The following is a 22,161-nucleotide window of genomic DNA, read 5'->3' as shown; positions in this document are numbered from 1 at the left end:
CAATTTCGTGGGGTGGTGGCGAATTTCAGAACTAAAGCAAGTGAATGAAAAAGGCACAAGACCTAAACGGCACAAGTCCTAAAAGGCAGAAGTCCTAAACGCCAGAAGTCCTAAAAATCATATCGCGGCACAAGTCCTAAACGGCAGAAATCCTAAAAATCATACCGTGCCACAAGTTCTAAACTGCAGAAGTACTAAAATTCAGGTCTAGTGCCTATATTTTTAGGAGTTCTGCCGTTTAGGACTTCTGGATGACACCCGACACATCATGCTGCCTCAGTGATGGTTTGGAGGGGAGTGAGCTACTCAAGCACAACCCAGCTGTATTTTTGCGAACAAGGTGTTAAAACATCTGCCAAGGTATACCAGGACACAGTGCTAACACCTATAGTGTAACCACTATCTGCTACCATGTTCCCTGGAGAAAGGTGGACCTTCCAACAGGATTCCGCTCCAGGCCACACAGCGAAACCAACTTAGGACTGGCTGGCGCGGAACGTCCCTCACTTCATTTCTACCACTGATTGGCCTTCTAGCAGCCCGGATCTTAACCCGTTGGACTACAAACTTTGGGCAGTACTTCAGGCAAAGGTCTGCCATAAACGGCATCCATCTGTCGACAGTCAGAAACAATCTTGGCCCGAGCAGTGAACAATTTTCCCATGGACAGTTTTGGGTAAGTTACATGTAAAAATGTAACGCGTTACAAGTTACTTTACTTTTTCCTAAAATGTAACGCGTTACTTGCCCCCAAAAAGTAACTGTTACTTTACTTCGAAAGTAACGCGTTACTTTTAGGTCTGAAACTTAGAATATGTGAACAAATGTTATCACTTCAATTTTCCGTACTACTATTACTATCGCTTTTATTATTATTATTATTATTATTATTATTATTATTATTATTATTATTATTATTATTATTATTATTATTATTATTATTATTATTATTATTATTTAGCCCAACACGAACTTTGACTGTACGTTCATAAAATAAACCAATTTGTTATTCATCAAAGCATTTGGAGTTGTGTTTAATTCCTTTAATAATTTTGTTCAGTGCTTCTTCTTAACAAAAATGTTCATTAACTTAAGGTTAACATTAATTGAAATAATGATATGCGTATTGCCGACGCAGTAAGATATCATATACAGTACTATTATACTTGTGTCCTACTTTTCGATTGTTAGAATGTGGTCATCCTACGATGGGCACGAGTGAGTACGAGCGAGTATTCTTTGAAACTCGATTCGACTAAAAACAGACATCTTTGAACGCGATTCGAAAAATTTCCTCCAACTCGACTCAAATTCGGGTCGAGTCGAACCAAATCTGGTTTGTAGTTTCGAGTATTCTCTTCAAGTATCTTGCATAGACAATATAGGTTATCAATGATACTAGTACTACTACTAGTACAACTTTTATTATTATTATTAATAATAATAAATAATAATTATAATTATAATTATAACAACACTGTGTTTAAACATGAAAGAAACGCGGTCTGTGTTTGAATACTAAAAAACTAGTTGATTGCTAACCTCGGTAGTCGTGAATTCTAGGAGTCAAGGATATTGTTCACGAGCTTGTGAATTTGGGTTGAGGGTTTAGGTTGAGTATTCGGGCTCGAGCCAAACATTGTTAAAAGTTATAGGGCACTGGCCAAATATCTTCAAAACTGTTCGGCCCGGGTTTACAATTGTAAACAACTTGAGCAGCTGGGCTCACAGCTCACTCACTATGGACCCGAACCGAGAAGTGAGCCGAGCCAACAGCTCACCGAACCGTGTTAGCAAGAGCCTTCGGCCCAGATGAGCCGAACCGAGCAGATGGTTCATCCAACCAAGCCAGCTCGAGCCGATGGTTCACCCCGAGCGAGCCGGCTCGAGCCATCGGCTCAGTTATTACTTCCCAACTGAGCTTCTTATTAAAAAAGTCTCTTGTGGTCTCGATATCGAGACGAGAAGACATGCGAGCATGTTTCCTCTAGTGAGCAACATTAAAAGTATTCCATATTACTACTTAGCTTACATTTCTCATGGCTTTCGCTTTCTAGTGGAATCAGGCCATGATTTCAAAACGAGTTAAAACGTAATAATAATAATAATAATGATAATAATAATAATAATAATAATAATAATAATAATAATAATAATAATAATAAATATAAGTATTCCATACATATAGAAATGCTTTTGACCAAGCACACAAGAAATTATATTTTGTCCATTTAGCACTATCATTCTTTTGTCACTCACAATTATTAATATTCATATAGTAAATATCTTATAATTCTTATATTTTAAAATCAATTGACAGGTCTCTGATTGCTTTTATGAGAAATAAATATTTGGTTTTATAGATACTACGCAGTGGGGATGATCGTGCGTTGTTTCGGTCCTATGCCGTTTCGGTCCTGCGCCGTGTCGATCCTGTGCCGTGTCGATCCTGTGCCGTGTCGATCCTGTGCCGTTTCGTTCCTATGCCGTGTCGATCCTGTGCCGTTTCGGTCCTATGCCGTGTCGATCCTGTGCCGTGTCGATCCTATGCCGTGTCGGCTCTATGCCGTTTCGATCGTACGTATTCTATGCATATAACTTGCACAGACATAGAATCGACAGGAGTTTATAATTTGTAAGCGCAAAGATTAAACAGATAATAAAAATATTATTTTTTTAGGCACATGATTAAAAGTTAAATTATTTCAGAGCAGCGGCGTGAGAGCAAAACGGCACAGGATCGACACGGCATAGGATCGACACGGCATAGGACCGAAACGGCACAGGATCGACACGGCACAGGACCGAAACAGGTTTCTGAGCTGAATTGTCGGTCGTATGCCGTGTCGATCCTGTGCCGTGTCGATCCTGTGCCGCATCCCCCAGCCTGTTAGTCTGGTGGTTACCTCCTGCTTTTCTGTCATTCACAAACTGTTTTTACGTGAGTTAACAACAGTCTGAAATGTTGAATTGTGGTCACCAACAGCTGAGAAGGACGGAACTGCATTACTGACAGTACGTTACCAACCTCATGTAGTGGAGGTACATACTGCTTTAAAGAAGTAACTCAATTTCAATTAGTGGTCACCACAAGTTAAGCAGGAATCAACTCCATTACTGGCAGGTTGGTACATCTTGCTGTACTGGTGTGTCCCCTAACTAGCATGGTGTAACTGAAGTAGTGAATGTGTGGGCCACCCGTATAGAAAGGGTGTTCCGCAAGTAAAAGCATGACGGCACAACATGCAGTACTGTGTTCCCAACACAGTACTGCATGTTGTGCCGTCCTGCTTTTCTAGCAGTCAATACCATGCATAGAATGTACGGACCAACAGATTTTACGTTGATTCAGCACGTACCTGCTGACTACATATAAGCGTAATGCAGGGTTGCATATCATGTAAAGTCAAGACTGAAGAGTTAATCTTGAAAATGATCTTCCTCCGATTAACACTTCAGCTTTTACTTTACAGGTTTAGAATTCTACCCTGCACTACGAGTTACATAATCAACCGGTACGTGCTGCACCAACCAAAAATCTGTTCGTACTACAATGCAAAGGGTCCTTACATTCCTGCATGTTTGTGCTGTATCAATTGCCAATTTCCAACAAAGTACTTACCTTTACCATGGATCTAAGGATTTGTAGTTGGGTCTACGGAAACTTCCTTCTCCACATATTTACGTTGTATTGCCTTATACTTATCACATCTATGGATCAGCCCGTTAATACCATGACACAACTGTGGGACTTTCACTTTCAAAAACTTCATACATGGTCACTAATCTGTTTACCAAAGCATCCTTCAGAATGCTTTGTGAACATTGCACATAGCGCAATTGGAAAAGTGTCAAGCAGTGGCGTACGCATGGGAGGGTTTGGATTTTTAACACCCTTGAGAAAAAATATTAAAAAATAAACATTCACAAACTGGTATAATATTAAGATATGAGATACCAGCACTTTGAATTATATGAACTAGGAAACTTGAAGAGCTTCTGCTTACGCCACTAGTGTTAACAATTGGGGAACCCACCTTTCCGTCACTTTCCTCACGTGCAGAGTCTCACTCAACATGGTGTGAACGGACCGCTACTCACCTTCACCTCTCTAGCTAAAGAATTAGTAGTCATACTTCTATCTTCAAGCATTAAGCTGCTAATTTTGTTGCCAAACTTAGGTCTGTAGACACTGAGTGGCGAACTTTAGTCATCCTGTATACTTGTGCGATCATATCTAAATTCTTTCTTCCAGCGTTTTACTGTAACAAGATAGGCATCCCTCACTATATACCATAATGAAATAAATTATTTTCAATAGCGTACATTTTAAACTTCTGTGGGAGTAAGACAAACTTAACGCTTTGGCATTGTTTATTATAATTTCAGGATTCTCACCTACCTGGAAAAGTGAGGGAATTTTAAGTATGGACTTTTACATTTCTGTTGGATTTTTCTTTTTGCCTTACCCCGAAATAAAGTTATTTGTTTTGAAAAATTTTCTACCTAAACACACAGACAGACAGACAGAGAACGAGGTACGGTCTACTGTCTGCTTTGCCTGCTGAGAATGGACTATCGTTCGTCCTCATGACCGGTCCATGAACAAAATATAACTTAAAGAGAAGTGGGTACCTACAACCAATTCTTTGTACAATTATAAGCGAAACACATATTATGAATAGAAAACACCAGTTGAAATTTTACAAACGTCTTGTATTATGGTGAAAAATTTACATAACTTTACACATTCTCACACATGAAACATTGTTACATTCTTCAGGAGAAAAGAATAAACATTGTACTGAACTACTATATTTTACTTCACTTCTAATTTTAAAGCATTATTGCAAATTACTTTGTTACAAAATAACAAAAATGCAACACATGAAACGTATGGTAATTGAAAAATACAAAAACTTGCCATTCTCGTTCAAAAAATATTAATTGCGTTTCAATATGGGAGTACAAGAATTGTTCCAACAAATGTAATACAACAAATAATGTAAACAAAATTACAAACAAAAATACAACACAAAATTATGAAATACGAATAATGTAAAGATTATGAACTTTTACGATAAAGTGTAAATAGACACTTAACTAAGTACGAGGGATGTTCAATTCCAAGTATTATTTTCTCTCATGAGCATGAGAGTACACACTTACTATTACTTATAGTGTGCTATAGACGCTGGACAAAGCGTATCATTTGTTAAATAACCTATAGACATGTCCGAATGCATATGTGGAATTTGATGTTTTTGAATAACATAAACGCGAGTGAAGTTTACACATGACTTCAAGCTGAATAGAGTTAAGATAACCATATAATAATCTGTATAAGTTCTAGGATGCATATTTAAAAAAAGAAAAAGAGAAACACACCTTGCATGTGGTGCTTTATTATCTTTGTTGAATCTCCCTTTCAATATATCTGCCTGCGCTGGGGCCTTGCTTTCGAAAACTCCTATTAAAAACTAAAAGAAATAACATAATGTGATTTTTAAAGCCATGTAATACGAAACACTCCGCATGTCCCTAAACCACTAAAATTCTTTCACCTTAACAGCTCGAACTGTGTCCTTTCGTTTTGGAGATGTAAACGTATTAAAATTATTTCCATTATAAAAATAAATTTGTGTTCTGGAGAACAGAGTGGAATTGAATCATTTAGCAAAGTAGTGTACACAAGAAAAGTGAGAAGTGTAAATTATTAAAAAACGAAATATTTTCTTCGATACGTTTTACATCTTCGGAACAAAAGGACACAGTTCAAGCAGTTAAAGTGGCAACGTTTATTGTTTTGGGGACATGTGGAATGTTTTATTTTAGAACTTTAAAAGAAATTCACACACTTTCAATTTATTCTAGTTTGCAGTAGGAGTATTCGAGAGCGGGACCAAGGCTCCAGCGCGGGCGGATATATCGAAATGAAGAACTAACAAATACAATAAAGTACAGGGAACAGTACAACAAAAAACTCATCTTGTACTAGATGTAAGATGAGTTTTTTTCCTTGTTAAGGTAATTCTGTCAATAGTTAACCTTTGAATAGTGTACATAAGTACAAGATAATCTCAAACGAGGTTGCTCAGAGTCACAGTCTCTGTTAGCACTTGGCAAGTGAGATTATGCCCAATACTACTTGGAAGGGGTGTCGAAATGTTTTATTCATATATTAACATTGAAATATCTCTCGGTCAAAGGTGTACTCGTCGCATTGGGAGGATGACAGTCCCTAATGGATGGTCTAACAGAAACTCTTCTTAGAGTGAATTGTAGTACTCACTAATTGTAAAATGCCGGATGATTGGACTCATCTGAATATTTTACTAATTTTCGTCTTCATATCAAAGAAATTTCACAACACACTGTTCCACGTCAACACTCACATACTTTTCTACCATATCATCTAACAAGTGATTTGTGTGACTCATAGATTTTGCATATAATTGAATAATAGTAAATAATTGCCTTTTATAAGCATGACATAACAACATTTGTGTGTTTGCATCTCTTATACTCATGAGAAAGAAGCTTTTTACAATTACAATAAAACAGGAAAGACAAAACCTATTAAATCAGACCTAGTACAGTTCCCTTTAACTTCCCAAGAAAAAAAAATTCACAACACAGTGTTCCACGTTCACACTCATATACTTTTCTACCACATCATCTAACGAGGGACTTGTGTGGCTCATAGATTTCACATACAATGGAATAATAGTAAATAATTGCCATTTATAAGCATGACATAACAATATTTGTCTGTTTTCATCCCTTATACTCATGAGAAAGAAGCTTCTTACAATTTCTATAAAACAGGAAAGACAAAACCTATTAAATCAGACCTAGTACAGTTCCCTTTAACTTCTCAAGCAACAAATAAATAAATAAACAAAATAAAAAATAAATACATAAAATATAAAATGATGGAACTCCATGTAATCTAAGCTAGCCAAGCTATTCTAAGGGCATTCTGACAGTTATGTATATCTTACTGTCGCACATGATAGTAATTGCATTCGGCACTAAAGAAAACAGAGCAGAGGGTTGAAACCAGTCACTCTCATTGGTTCTATGTACATGATATGCAAAATAATAAGTCCAATTCCACTGTTTGAAACAGAGAACATAAGAAAAAAACTCATCCATCATCAGCAACAAATATTTTAGTAATTTGTGCAAAAGCAGGAGTGTATCAATGCATAGATCTACTGTGACAACAGAAGAAATATGTAACCTCTGACCCTTAACTTTAATCCACTTCACTACGAACAAGTGTGATTGCCGCAGATCAAACCGCTCACACAGGAGGTGATTAGTTAAATTACTAACTGATACTTTCTTTGCACATGCAAAGGCATCCAACGTTTTGTTTTCAATAAAAATATCATTGAGGAGTAGCTGTTTTCTTAATGCTATTGTTTTAAAAATATTCAGTCGGTTACAAGAGGCCTTTGCAGAAAGAAAATCTGTAATCATAAATTGCAACTGTTCTGTGGAATCAACACAAACTCGGCGATTAAGTAGCCTATCCATAATTTTACGTTACATATAAATACAACTCCCGCGCACCTCACAGTCTGTGGGTACATACTCTCTAATTATCAGACCCAAGTGTCTTATCAATACCATCATCTCAGCAGCTGATGTTTTAATTCTTACATTGCAACCATCAACAACAATACAGTTTGTGGGTTTTGAACCTGAGTCGGGCCATAATTAAAAGCTTTCAATTGCTTTCTAAAATGTTAAGTGAAGTAAGTTTAGAACGAATTAGTAAAAATTCAACAAGAAATGGCATGACATAGCGACAGCAACCTTCAAAATAATCGTGAAGAATATCAACAGACACGTGGTCAAAAAGTTGAAAGCCATGCAATGTATCAAGAATGACACATCTTTCTTTTATACCAGTTTTTGATTTATTCTGTAACAATACAGCATGTTCATAATTTACTATTGTCCTTATGAAGAACAGATTTTCAAAACACATGGTCTGCAACTGTTTTTTATTTACTGAACATATTCGACACCAACAGTCTGCAACAAAACTTTCCACAAACCTCAAAATACTGTTTAGACCAAGATTATCGCCTGAGAAACAAACATGAAACCTTATATTACCTGTGTGCACATCTGTGGATACATTAATACCAGTATTACGCAAGAAGTTAAGTTGTTCACTTACTTGCTTAAAAACTGTCATTAACAAACTGTACTCTGTCTGATGCATGAAATAATGCTAAGAGAAATATGTGATTCAATTGTGAAAGCAAATGGCCAGCCAGAAAAGGTAGTGATAAATAAACAGCACCCAATTTATGAATGGTATAATGGCTACCAAGAGGATTGCTTATCTCGGAATAATAATAATAATAAAAAAAATCAACGGGAGCATTAAACTATCCTGCTCTTCAGTTTTGGCCATGATGTCTAGCCAGACTCTGCTTTGTATTATGTTTTCCATACCAGCTGTACAATTTTGTAGCCGTTTCAGGTTCCGCAAAATTGGTTTTAAAACTTCATTCATACATAAGAAATTCTGAAAAACTGAGGCGGAGTCTTTCTGCTTCTCACTTGTTATTCTCTGGAGTTTTTCTGCTTCTCATTTGCTATTTTTATTATTTTGTCACGGACCCTAAGGATGCCACTAAACTGTGAATAGTTTTTTCCAGGTTCCTTGTAGTCAAAATCGGTAAGTAACTGAAATAAAAAGCAGTGTTGATGTCAGAAACCTATTAATATCTCTGTCATATATAGCCTATTACATAGAAACTACTGAATTATTAACATTTGGGAGTAACTATATAAAAGTGCCTTTTCTCAAACCAGTCAGGTATTAATGACCTCACCATGGAGAATAGGTTTGGAAACCAGAAGGATAAAGATTTGTTTTTCACAGTTAAAAATCAAATCGCGCTTTAGGTAAATTAAGGTAATCTGCTATATTCTTGCTAGTATTCATGCAGTTGAAACATAAACCAATCATATATATATATATATATATATATATATATATATATATATATATATATATATATATTGTTCATTTTTATTCGCGGATCTGATTAGCCAGCGAGCCGCCATTAGGTCATCAGTGATTTAAGACATTTAAGCTACACATATGAAATAATTCAAAAGTCATGTGCGTCCCTAAATTTGTTACAAAATTTCATATATAGGAAATAGATTGTCACGATAGTTGATCAGGCAAAGAAACAATTTTTAGAATTTATGTTCTTTCGTCAATTACTCGAAAAACATTAAGCAGATTTTGATGGGATTTTAGTGGTAGATAAACTTACTGGCGAACTTCAACTAAGTTTGACTGTTTGGTTTATAATTGTTTTCATGTTCCCACGAGATACGGTAGTTCTGGGTTTCAGGCCAGGCATAGAATATGAGGTCTTATCAAATCCAAACGCACTACAAAATGGTTGTATATATTAAGGTGCTGATGATGATCACCTACACTTCCCCCTGCATCACACTTTATTGTATCATCTAGGAAACAGAAATGTTTCTAGGAACGTTAGCGAATGGCACTAAAGTATTATAAATCATGACGGACCGTATAGCTGACAATCTCAGTTTGTGAATTGTGAACATATTTAAGTAGGTACCCTCGTTAGCTTTAAATTGAAGAATGGAGAAATATACAAATATTACGTTTATTTCCAAAATTCTTACCTGCGAAGACACAGGACAACTGATATAATTTAACCCTTGAAGCTATATAAAATATACTCCAACTTACACACTACAAAGTTTCTGACTTGCTTCTTGAGAAAGAAAAAGATAACGACTTACTCAAGAGAAACATCTAAACCAGCTTTCACATATACAAAAAAAAAAAAAAAAAAAAAAAAAAAAAACCTTAATAGAATGAAATATAAAACTTGTTTGCTCTCAAATTTGATCTTACACTTTTTGTAATGCAATATTTTGTAGTTTTCTCTTACAAGAAAAAGCATACAATTGAATTTCGTATCTATGAGACAATTATTCGTCAAAACTGAAGCTGCTGCTTGTGAGGGCTAAGATTCATAAGAAACGATAAAAATTATTCGTATTTAGCATTTGATTCGAATATTGTGAAAAAATAACCAATGCACTAACATATCCCCCTACACCACTTACCAGTTGATATCCCTGTTGTTGCTTCAAGGCTGGGTATTTATTGAAATACTCGCTCAGAGTAACTTCAGTATCTTCTAAATATTTTAGCCGAGAGTCTACGGTTTCCTTCCAATACAGGGACCATGGCTGGATTGCATTACTCAGCCACTGCAGGTGTTCAGCCACAGATGGAGCAACTGAAAGAAAATAAATATTGAGATGACGCTTCAGGTATCTGATTTTAATGCTTTTTAATATTTTATCTTTTGTAAAAGTACTAGAGACCAGATATGTAAAAAAAAACTTTTTTTCTTTGGCAGAAGGTCGTCGATGTTGATGGGAACTATTTTTGATCTTCCACGTACGTCTAAGGTGACATATCGATGTTCGAAAATGCGGGTGGAAAAGGGACTAAGAACTAACTCTAAAAATAAAAAATAAAATGTTCTAAGGTATAGACATTTCTTATGTATATGAATTCCTTCCATTATGTTTCTTATTATAGATTTATTTTATTATAACAACTGTATACAATTTTAATAATAGGTAAGTGCTTCTTCTGTAAATAAGATTTTAGTTTAAAAACTGATCATTTATAAAATGTGTTAGGCATATCGTATTTTTTTCTGACCTTTACAGTAAGTATTAAGAGGAAACGGTGGTAATGTATAAAAAAACGTGGATGGCAAATTGTTCATGATTCTCTCTTGAAGGCAATTTTGAAATCTGGTTCCTGCTCTATTTCGCTTAGTATTGATTGTAGTAAATAAATCGAAGGACTTGTGGCAAAAGCAACCCTTGTTGAAACAAGATTTTTTTTCAGAAAAATGAAAAGAAAGCTGCATGTTTTACAAGGTATCAGAGACACGTATAAAGAAACAGATTTGCAGAGTTTCTCATACTGTATACTAGAGAAAGCTCTCTTTTTATTCTTCAGAGAAATTTTGTATTTTAACAAGGGTTATTTTGGAAAAAGCCCCTCAATTCATATTAAAACTGGATAACTGTAATTAGTTTATACACAGACTTAATTATCAGGATTATAGACTTACAGGCAGACAAGATTATATATATATATTAATCATTATCAGCTGCTGATATATACCGCTTGTGGGAAGGTAACTCTTGGGCCGCGCCGTGATCAGTTTCACACACGACAGAATAAAGTCGCTTTAACTCAGGCACTATTAGTCCTACACTAATATAAGCATGCATTTTTTGGAAGAGCATAAAATGGCGAAAAACGTTTAGAAGACACATTTTTCCAAATTCGATCTTGTAAATAATCTGTGGCTAAAAACTGACTTCACACGCAACCAATACTAAGTGAAAATAACAAGAAAACCATTATATTTAGCTCAAAAATGCACTGAAATTAATTTGAAGACAATTACGCAAACAAAATGAAAAAACTTTGTATGCTTTAGCTTCAATAGTTACGAAGATATAGTGAATAATACAAATGGCTAAAATTTCGGCTTTCTGGCATCCGGCTCTGGTGTTTTTGTGATCAGTGATGGGTATATATTCAAAAAAATATCGGATGCCAAATTGTTACATGATTTGCCCTTAGACCTCAATTTTTTAGCCCCGATGCTTAGACTATACTAAGTAATAAAAGTACTTCTGAAAGAAACTCACATTACATCCAGTGCTTTATTATCCTTATTAATTCTTTCTTTAATATTTCTGCCTGCGCTTCTCCCTTGGTCTCGAACATTCCTACTACGAACTAGAAGACACTGTGATTTTTAAGTTTTGTAATATGAAACACTCGACGTGTCCTCAAAACAAAACACATTCTTTCACCTTAAAGTTCGAATTATATCCTTTCGTTTTGGAGATGTAAAACGTATTAAAGAAAATATTTTGTTTTGTTTTAATAATTTACACTTCTTTCACTTGTTTCTCTTGTTCATTTACACACAAGGATGTAAGGTGAGTATAATCTATTCCAGCCTGTTCTCCTAAATACAAGCTTGTTTTAACAATGACAACAATACGTTCACCTCACCAGAACGAAAAGACACAGTTCGAGCTGTTACGGTGAAAGAATATTCAGTGCTTTGGGGACATGTGGTGTGTTTAGTATTACAGGATTTAAAAACAAAAATAAATAAATAAAAGAATAATAACAATAAAATAGCATGTAAATAAATAAAAATATAATACAAATTCTAGTATATAGTAGGAAGATTTCAGACCAAGGCTCCAGCTCGGGAGGCAATATTGAAGAAATGAAATATTAACCAGGATAAAAAGCACGAGATGCAAGGTAGGTTTCTTTTTCTTCGTTAAATATTCAACCTAGAGCACCTACACGTTATTAAAATTACTTATTTACACTTGTATAGTGTGTGTTTTTTGTCAGATCTTACTAATAGTTCTCAGAAATGGAATAACGGGAAAATTTTAGTGTTTACATGAGTCATTCGGAAACAAATGCAATTAGCAGGATTTGGACGTGAAAAGAACATAGCAAAAATTTGAAAATTTAGTCCTAATACAGCAATACCCATACATCAATTCGCGGGTTGCACTTTTCTTGTGTCTCCAGCTGCTCTAGTGGCTAGCACATATGCCTTTAGTGCGCATGGTCCCGAGTTCGATCTCCGTTGGGATACCACATAAAACTTAATTCCACCATCATTCACTTTCATTAACCATCCAGCTCCTTTTGCTAAAAGGGTATAACTGTGGGCCGTTAAACTTAATTATTGATAATTAATTATATGCACTTCGCTTGGGAGATAAAGTCACTATCACAAAAACGATATCTTGTCTTGTAAGCTGATAAAAGATTCCATTCACCAGAGTGAACCTTTTCTTTAAGGCTTAAGTGCTTTAAAATATTTACCAGATAAAGTAAATATATTATACAATAGATCCTAGCACTTTCAAAATATTTGGCAACTGAAAAAATACTTACCGACTTCAGTATCATCTTCAGTACAGCTGGAATCTGTTAGTGTTGCTGGTGATGAGGGCCTTGAGTTTCTTGACCTACTGAATCCAGGAAGCTCCCCAAGTTTGCGGAATCTTCTGCGCCTTGATATATAAGCTTCATACAAGATGCCACCAGCGTTCCGTTTCTTTCGGTAAGGGATAGCACTTAATGAAGAAGTGAAGTAAATAGCTGGAAGCTCCTTCGGAAATATTTTTCTTATTTCAAGAGCTAACTTAGTAAAGGTTTCTGCGTGAACTTTTAAGGATGTGCTATCACCTAAGATCGCTCTGATTATTATTCCACCAAGCTCTTTTCTCTGCCTCTGTGTTAAGAGTCCACCGGTTGTATTTCCTGCTGCAATAAGACCTTTCCCATCCATGGAGCTCTGTAGTACTTTGAGAACCTGTAATATAAACATATATTGCATATTGGATGATCTAATGTTCATGCTTAATAGAAGAGAGTTAATATTCGAGAAAACAGATACAAGCTTGAACAAAGGTAATGTATAAAGAGCGAAAGGTAATTTAAAATCTTCAAGGAAGCATAGTGCAAATGCTGCTACTTAATTTGTCGAAATACTTTTGTATGAACAGTGACTGAATATACAAGGAATTGTTCACAGTAAAATAAACATGGTATGATAAAATTGAGAACAATGAAACTGGGACTATGTATGTGAACAGAGTGAAAGGTACCTTTTTTTTAAAATAACGAATTGTCATTGAGAACTTGGTTATTTCTCACATCTATGGTTTCGAAGTGGCCTCGTTTAGCAGTGCATTACGAAGCGTCTGGAAGTACGTTGCTCCGTAAAGTGAGCCCAGCTATACGTACAAATATAAAATAAAAAGTTCATTATATCAATAACTTACAAAATTATCATCCTGTTCCCTGTTTACTTCAAAATCTTTCCTTGCACACAGTGGTTCATAAAGCTGAATTTGCTGATTTGAAGTTGCTAATTCTTCTCGTCCAACAATTGGTTCCGAAGTGTCCGGTAAAGTTTTTGCTGTGTTCGTTCGACGCTGTAAAAATACTTCTTCTGCACCTGTTGCTTTTAATACACTCGTAGATATGTCCAGTATGGAATCTTCAAACTCCGGTTCAAAGGAAGGATTAACCTACAAATAAACATATTAAATACATACATACTGGAAAGTACGGTTGAGAATCATTATTCAGAAGCAAACTTAATACACTAATAATAAACTTTTTAAAAGTTACAGGAAAGCGTATGCAAGCCACAACAATTAAATACGAATTGTCACTGTCCGGAGAAAAAAAAATTGATGAGTGATTAGAAAAGCTTCACGAAAAGCTGAGTATTTTACAGTAAAAATGAGAAACAAACTTTATAAAAAGACGATATGAAACAGTAAAATTCTAGGAAATTAGTATCTTGAGCTAAATTGCTAGAGCTAAATTGGTGTAACCATCCTCTAGGCTACTACTTTGTGATTTACAAGTTTCGGTCCGAAGAGATTGGACTTCATCACCTAACTAAGGGTGGTTATACTACGTACTTAAAATTTCAAACCTATTAATAAAAGCAAGTATTTACTGACTGCATTCTCTGTCTTTCCCAAGGCATCAATAAAGGAAAAGTCTCTGTGTGGGACATCAGAAGGCAACTAACGAAAAAAAAGAAGAAAAAATACTCGGATCTGACAACACGGAGCGACCCAGCATTGTGCGTAGCTAAAGACACCGTAATGCAATAGGCAGAAAATTCAACGAAACTCACGTTTGAAGCAGTTAATATATTATTCATTATATAACATTTCACGTATATTCAACTAAAAAAAAAGTATTCCTCATATAAGCTTAGCACTAAGTATGAGATTTAAAAAAAAAATGGCCAAAATTACAATTAAACTGGAAGTCTTGACAATAGTTGATTGTTGTTGCACATTGTAAAACAAAACCATAAGAATGTAACAATACAACACTATCTCCTACAGAACCCCATCTCCCTGTTTAACACAAAGATGTGACTTGTATATTCTTTTTCAACTTTTGAACTGCCATACTCAGAAGTTGAAGAGAATAATTATATACCTAATCTTATGAAAAAAAAATATGATATTTCCTTCCTTTCTTCTTCGCTGAAAGCAGGGACATTTAAGCGTCCCGAGAAACATTTTCGGGACGCAGATCTCGATTCCGTGACAGTCCCGGAATTTCCGGGACAAATGATGACCTTTCATTAACCATACATCAAAAGTATATAGTTGAGTAAATAAAATAGAGTTTTTAACTAAGTAAAATGGGACAATCACGAGGAAATGCATGTTTACGGTGTTTGTCTACTAAAAAAAAAAACACTTGAAAGAAACTGAAATCGAATATGGGACCCATTAGAAGTGTCACCGCAGCCCTGAGTATTTGCATTAATATTAATTATACATTTATTGTGTTTTTCCCAATTCTGGAGGTCTTTACAACGGCAATAACGCAAGTGAGACGGATAGGGCAATGCACATCAAAAATTCCTTAGTGTGGTACTTTTATTTGAGACTATTCTGGGGTTAAGTGCCGTATTGCCGAACCAATTTTAGGAAATTTACCGGGTCAACTGGAGAACTTATTTAAGTTTGTGAGGAGGAATGAGTGAAAGTCAGGTAAGTGAAATAGTAAAAGTGAAGAACGTTGTCTTTGTTGGCTGTTTTTGATGTTGTAAGCAGTACTGTATGTGGAGGCGGAAGGACTTTTTCGCGGAGAGGTACATTTCTTATGATATAGTAGCGTGAAAGACATGACGTTGGGGAAGAAGGAAGAGCATTTCGAGGGCTATTTAGCGAAGTATTTATTTAAGGAAAGGAAACCCCAGGAAACTGTTGTACACAATTTTCTTCTTGAAATTGGAAAAGTTTACAAGCCTGAGTTTTGAAGGTAAGTGACTTCTAACTGAACGGGAATCTATTTCTGCATAGTGTACAGAAGCTATATTGTATGTTAACAAGTGAAGCGTTGCAAGTGTGAAACGATGACAAGTGCTCTTGTAATTTTTACGATCGCCAAAACCCAGATATTTGTAACCATTCTCGCTAATGCATACACCCACCGTCGATGACGCGCCTGCACCTTTCGGATGTACCCCCTCGCTCCCCTCGGCCTTCCTGCCATGACTCGGCTAAATAGCATTTGTGCTTTTTAGTGGCCACCTAGCACAGGTTGGTTTCTGTTTTGGCATTTATTCCGAAATTGGGCGTCCGCTTTCGCCACGTTTTTTCGCTGTTATCTCTTTTCCACACTTTCTGCAATTTGTTATTAGGTTCATTAATCCGTGCTCTTCACAAACTTTTAAAAGATTTTGCTCGTTATCAACGTATTGCTTCATAAATGTTTAAACTGTTAGTTCATTGCCCTTGTACACTCGCCATTTTGATAACATAAATGCTCGTTTCTTTCCCACAATGCAACTGTTCAGTTACCTTGCGCCAAATAGTTCCCTCCGCTCGCCGTATAGTCCCATGTTTATAACCGCTTATATATAACAAATAACCAGATCTTTCGAGACTCTTATATATTATCAAGCACACAAACGATCAAATTATCCATATCCTTCCTGTAAATTTTAAAAATTTTGCTGCAAACGGACGCCCAACTCTGGAACTTAACCCCCTGTTTTTGCGTTTTAGTTACTATGTCCCTAACGTAAAGTGACGTAACTTTATGCAACCCAACAAAATATAGGTGAATGCGGTACATTTTTTTTTTTTCGTTTTCAAAGTGGTCCTACGATACGGCACAAATGCCCTATTCTGTATTTCACCTTCAGTTTAAATGCTGGTGCAGATTAAGAATACTCCATCAAATTAAGATTGCATTTATCTCTTTTCTTACTTGAAACGATTCCCTACATTCTGGACTGTTCTTACATTGGCGCAAGCCCAAATAAATCCGTACAGATTGATAACATGGTGCAAACTGATGTGTCTTGGAAATTATCATGTTTCCCTATTACATAGATTTATTTAATTATGAAACCTACTTGTAGTGCCTCAGAAATTGTTTCCTGGCATAGGTGTAGCTGTACCGAAATACTAAGCAGTAGGCCTACGGTTTTAAGGTGTAAACAAAATTAACTACTCTGATGACTGAAAGGCAAGGTTCTAGAAAACAGGTCCCCCTTCTCATTTAGCTGTAATAAAGACAGAAAGCAACGTGCCCTGCGGGGCTCTAACCTGCCTTCACTCGCTAACGCTCGCTCGGCAATACTATGTAAATTAAATATTAAACTTTGCTACAGGAAGGAATCAACCTAGCTACTAATCTATATAGGGCGACCTGTGTTCTAGAACGTTCCCTGATTGAAATGCATAAAATTCATATTCGTATAATTAATTGACAATAGCTCTGCATTAGATAACTCACTCACTAAATTTGCTCAATCAACATAAACTAAAATAAATCTCAGTATGCAGCTAAAAGTTACTTGCGCATATAGAATGTAGCATGTGCCCTCCAATATTTAAACGCTATCGACGCCACTTTTATACTTTGTTAACAATATTCCCCATCTCGCCGCACCTTTGAATAACGTTCAATGTATAAGTGTGACGAGCTTTAAACTTCTTTTCGGAAGTAGTAAATACACAATATCAAATTAATATTTAAGTTAAATTGAAAGTTTGGAACCAACTTTGTAAGGTTCCATTGCTGGAGTAGTATACTTACTTCTTCATCCATTACCTTCAACGTATGGTTCTTGTTTTTTAGTCCTAGCTTCCTTCACTTCACTTCACAGGGAGGATAAAATCCCCCCTTTATATGTTCCCGGCAATAACGCCTTTGAACAAGGTTTGTAAGAAATGTATTCAGGTAATGAGATAATTAGTACAAAGGTAAAAGGTAGAAAGGTTAACAAGTAATAGCAATGACAAAGTAAAAAAAAAGGGACTATCGTAAAATGGTAATAAGTAAGTGTCACAATCGAGATAAGAAAGTCAAAATCGGGAAAATAAAGGTCAAAGTCGGGAAAGGAGTTCAGACAGTGAAAGAGGGCTGAAAGCCAAGTTGAACAGGGCAAAAGTTAGAGGAAAGTGGGAAGTGTAAAATGTAAAAAGAACAGTGAGTATGAAAAAGAAGGGAGATGTATGTACGTATAAATGTAAGAGAAAATAGAAGTGTAGTGTAGGTGTATAGGAGGGCCCACTCCACTCTCTTCCTCACGTAGCACCACAGCGCACGAGGCACTCGACGGAACCCCTAGCTTCCTTAGCAACCACGTTAATAGCTAGTTGTTTCCCTCTTTAAGTGTTGCCAACAAGTTGACACAAGAAGTCGCTAAATGGGAGATGAAATGACTCCAATTTCGGGTGAAAAGTCGCAACAAAATTATTAATGGAACTCTCTCTCTATCTCTCTCTCCCTCACTATATATATATATATATATATATATATATATATATATATATATATATATATATATATATATGTGTGTGTGTGTGTGTGTATGTTTTAAATTTGTGGTCAATTCAGATTGAAAGAATCATATGTAACTAAGAATAATTTCATTTTTAGAACGATATATGTATTTTTTAATTTATGATCAATTTCAGTTCAGCAAAATCAAAAATGAGTTTAGAAAAACGAACAAAGAATTGAATCTTACATCCACTTCACTTTTACTTACGTTTCTACAAATTATCAACTTACTCTTGCTAACGTATTATTTTTGCCTTTAAACGGAAGCTCTGCAACCTAAAGGACATTATAAATTGGAATTGGTCTCCGTTAGCGGACAAGAGATAACAGCAATCGTAACGAAAATATGGAGACATATGCTATATACTTTCCCAGCTCATCAGTGCTTACGCTAATTTAAATAAACAAAAGGAAAACAAACATATATCTAAGCTGATTCGACTAATAGTACTTCATTATAGGACAAGTTGTTGGTAGCACAAAAGTCGCTAGTTTTGTACGTAAGTCGCCAAATTCTCATTCAAAAATCACCAAAACAGTCGCTAATCGAAAAAGATATTTTTGTCGCTATCCTGAAAGTTGAACCCCCTAGATTTAGCAACTTCTCCCCCGAATTGGCATCACTGCCCTCTTTTCCACACTTTTTCGTCGCAGAAGAACTAGACTGGCTGTGATTGGATAATTTTATTCACATGATTGATTTCGTGTTAAAAACATCTTTCCTCTCTCTCCTTCTCACAGAATGATATGACGTCATATTACTCTCGTAATGTAGGGAGTCACAGATTTAGAAAGAATCAGGAGGGAACAGCCGTAAGAAGGTGGTCACAACATTATATACGTAAGTTCCCACCGTCGGAATGGGTATGGCGTTAATTCTAGATTTGAAATGGTGGTCCCACAATACAAAATTTTCGCTGGACGGTGGTGTAGACAGTACTACGGATGAAACAACATTACTTAATGAGGTGACGCGCGTAAACTGGTAAAAACAGCATTTACATGCCGACTGGAGTATGCATTTCTCTCAGTGCGAGTATTCAAATACCTGAAGATAATAAAAAGTGTCTCATCGTCGATCAATCGCCACCAAAAATTCTAAAGTAAAAAAAATACTTTCCCGCCGTGGATCCGATCCGAAAACCTTCAGATTACCAGTCAACCACTAAACCCACGAACACTATTCTATTGTTTGTTGATTGTTCTTACAGAATGAGAAATGATTTTATAAATATTTGTCTGGCAATGTACAGTTGAGACAAAATATTCTTTGAGCTTAAATTAATGAATTGAGTGATATTTAGAAAAGGCTTTTGAAATGACTCAATTTTAACGGTAATTTGACAGAATTGCACACTGCTGTACACAGGGAGGGCTTTTTTTTAAAAAAAAAAACTGGTTTAAACCACAAAATGAAAAATGTTCGTAAAATTGTAAATGTTTGTTAAATCTTGATGAACACAGATTTGTGAGTTATCACGATTCACTTCCTATATTATTCGTATTATATTCAGACCTAAATTCCCCATTCATTACTTAAAGATATTATACCACAAAAGCAACCTTTGCATTTTTATAATTTTATGAATGTTACTTAATAGTTTGTTATTATTGTTATGCAATTTCAATCAAAGAAAAATTCTAAATATTGTTTCGTTTCAATAATGTTAATTACACTAGTTAACAAAGGTTTTGTTACATAAAAGGAAATACCTGTTCTTAAAGGAACTTTTTGCGCTGAATTCGAATATGCACTCGGGTTTTCTCCATCACGTACGATTTTCCCTAACAGAGGGATTTTCGGGAAAATCCCTCAAAAATTTCCCTTTTCGTTTATTTTATACCCCAAGATCTTGTCCCCTTGCATATACTAACATAGAAATTATATCTAAGTATACTTTGATTCATATTTAACAAACCCTTCAAGTTTCGTAATAATCGCTTTATTCTTTCTAGAGAAATAAATATGTTTGTATGTATACTGTGTGTACTGTTTATTGCACCTTATAGTAATGCTTTCAGATCTCTTAAGTTGAGGTAAAACGTTTTGCTTTATTACCACAAACACATATATAAAATACAATACAATATAATTTACAAGTGTGACAATTTACAATAAACAATAAAACAAATGTACCAAAAGGTCATGAAAAGACAATCAAAACTATCACAATATATGAAACTTCCATTGGGTTACAAAAACGTACACTACTTCCTTCTTTTGTAAGAAATGTTGCATTCTCTAACAAGACCCCAACAATAGTCCCCCATCATTGAAGGATCCCATCGTCCCTGGTACCTTTTCTCCATTGCCATTATATCTTGGTGGAATCTTTCATCCTGTTCGTCGCTGAGAGCACCTAGGTTAGCAGGAAAGAAGCTGAGGTGGGAGTAGAGATGCAAAAAAGCCGGCTTTTTTGAATCGATGGTTTTTTTCACATAAAAAGCCGGCTTTTTTGAAAAAAAAAACCGAGAATTTTGGAAATTTTGGCTTTTTTCATGTTCATGATTTTTCTATCCAAATAGCTTTCTTATAGTATATTCTATAGTTAGATAAGATTTCCACGACCTGAATGCCATATTTAGCTCTGTAATTCACCATCAAGATGGATGGAGCACATATTTTACGAATTAAAGCTAACATGAAGAATGTAGTATTTGAGGGCAATTTTACAGGTTATTTAACTTTATTTTAACTTTTGAGTTATCGACATTTTTTTCCTTCTCTAGATCATTTTAGTTTGTCATCCGTGTTTCATTTCTAAGAGCTTAGTACTCCAGCTTCTAGCACGAAAGTTAAACTTACGTTTTTCTATATATCCGTCAAAGCATACGTTTTTCAATATGTCCGTCAAACCGTATTTGCACATTTCTGTTATACTGTAGTGTGCAATGATTTAGCAATAATTTTCCAGATACAACCTTGAATACCAATTTATACAAATAATCAATAGCGGATTTAGAAAAGTACTTTGGGAGGGGTTTCTCTGATTGTTTCGTTTTCTAAAAAGTCCTAATTTTATTTGGGAGGTGCTTGAAGTTTATGAGTACAGGCATAACTAATATTTCGTTTCGTTTATATGTTTAGCAATAATCTTCCGGATACAACTTTGAAGATCATTTTATACTGAGAATCAGTGGCGAATTTAAAAAAGTGTTTTGGGGTGGGTTTTCTTACTACTAATGTTTAGTTTTTCTAAACATTTGTAATTTTTATTTGACGGGAGCTTAAAGTTTATGAGTAAAGGCATAACTAATAGATATTTCGTTCGTTTTAGACATTCCACAACTTTGGAGAACAGGCTTCAGTCCGAAAGACCGATCCTCTAACCTTCGCAAAACCGTCACTGCTGGTAATTAGTAATAATAACGATTTAAAAACAATAAGAAAGGAAGTCGGCCAACTCCTACACTCCTAGTCGGCCAGTACACGCACTATTTCTACATTCTCAGATGGAATGAAGGAAGGCTTTGTCAGAATGGTCGAATGCTGGGTTGAATCCCGGACTTCCCGATAGAAGCGCAAAAGCCAACCACTCAGTCACGTTTGTTGTGCAGTTGTATTTAGCTTAACTTAAATATATTCCGTAGTCTTTTTTTTTTTTGTTCCGTAATGATATGTTGAATCCCTCTTGTTAAAAATTCAGAAAACT

General features: G+C 35.4%; 1 protein-coding gene across 1 annotated transcript; it reads right to left on the bottom strand.

Moving 5' to 3' along the window:
• Positions 1-5,020: 5,020 nt before the first annotated feature.
• On the bottom strand, positions 5,021-18,295 carry LOC145686331 (uncharacterized). Its single transcript, XM_081759549.1, has 5 exons — positions 17,759-18,295; positions 13,951-14,199; positions 13,058-13,478; positions 10,150-10,325; positions 5,021-8,712 (listed from the first exon to the last, which is right to left on the bottom strand). The coding sequence occupies exons 1-5, from the start codon at positions 17,768-17,770 to the stop codon at positions 8,590-8,592; spliced, it is 981 nt and encodes a 326-aa protein (XP_081615675.1). The 5' UTR covers positions 17,771-18,295; the 3' UTR covers positions 5,021-8,589.
• Between the last annotated feature and the right edge of the window lie 3,866 nt (positions 18,296-22,161).

This window comes from Thermobia domestica, chromosome 5 (assembly GCF_964235325.1).
Source record: "Thermobia domestica chromosome 5, izTheDome1.hap1.1, whole genome shotgun sequence".
In the NCBI taxonomy this organism is placed as follows: Eukaryota; Metazoa; Arthropoda; class Insecta; order Zygentoma; family Lepismatidae; genus Thermobia; species Thermobia domestica.
Note: the sequence above shows the minus strand (reverse complement) of the source record. Positions and strands in the feature narration are given on the sequence as shown.

Coding starts and splice junctions, on each gene's coding strand:
- LOC145686331 (XM_081759549.1), bottom strand. Junction 10,326..13,057: donor TGAAGATGATACTGAAGTCG/GTAAGTATTTTT, acceptor ATTTTCTTTCAG/TTGCTCCATCTGTGGCTGAA. Junction 8,713..10,149: donor AACAACAGGGATATCAACTG/GTAAGTGGTGTA, acceptor TTTTTATTTCAG/TTACTTACCGATTTTGACTA.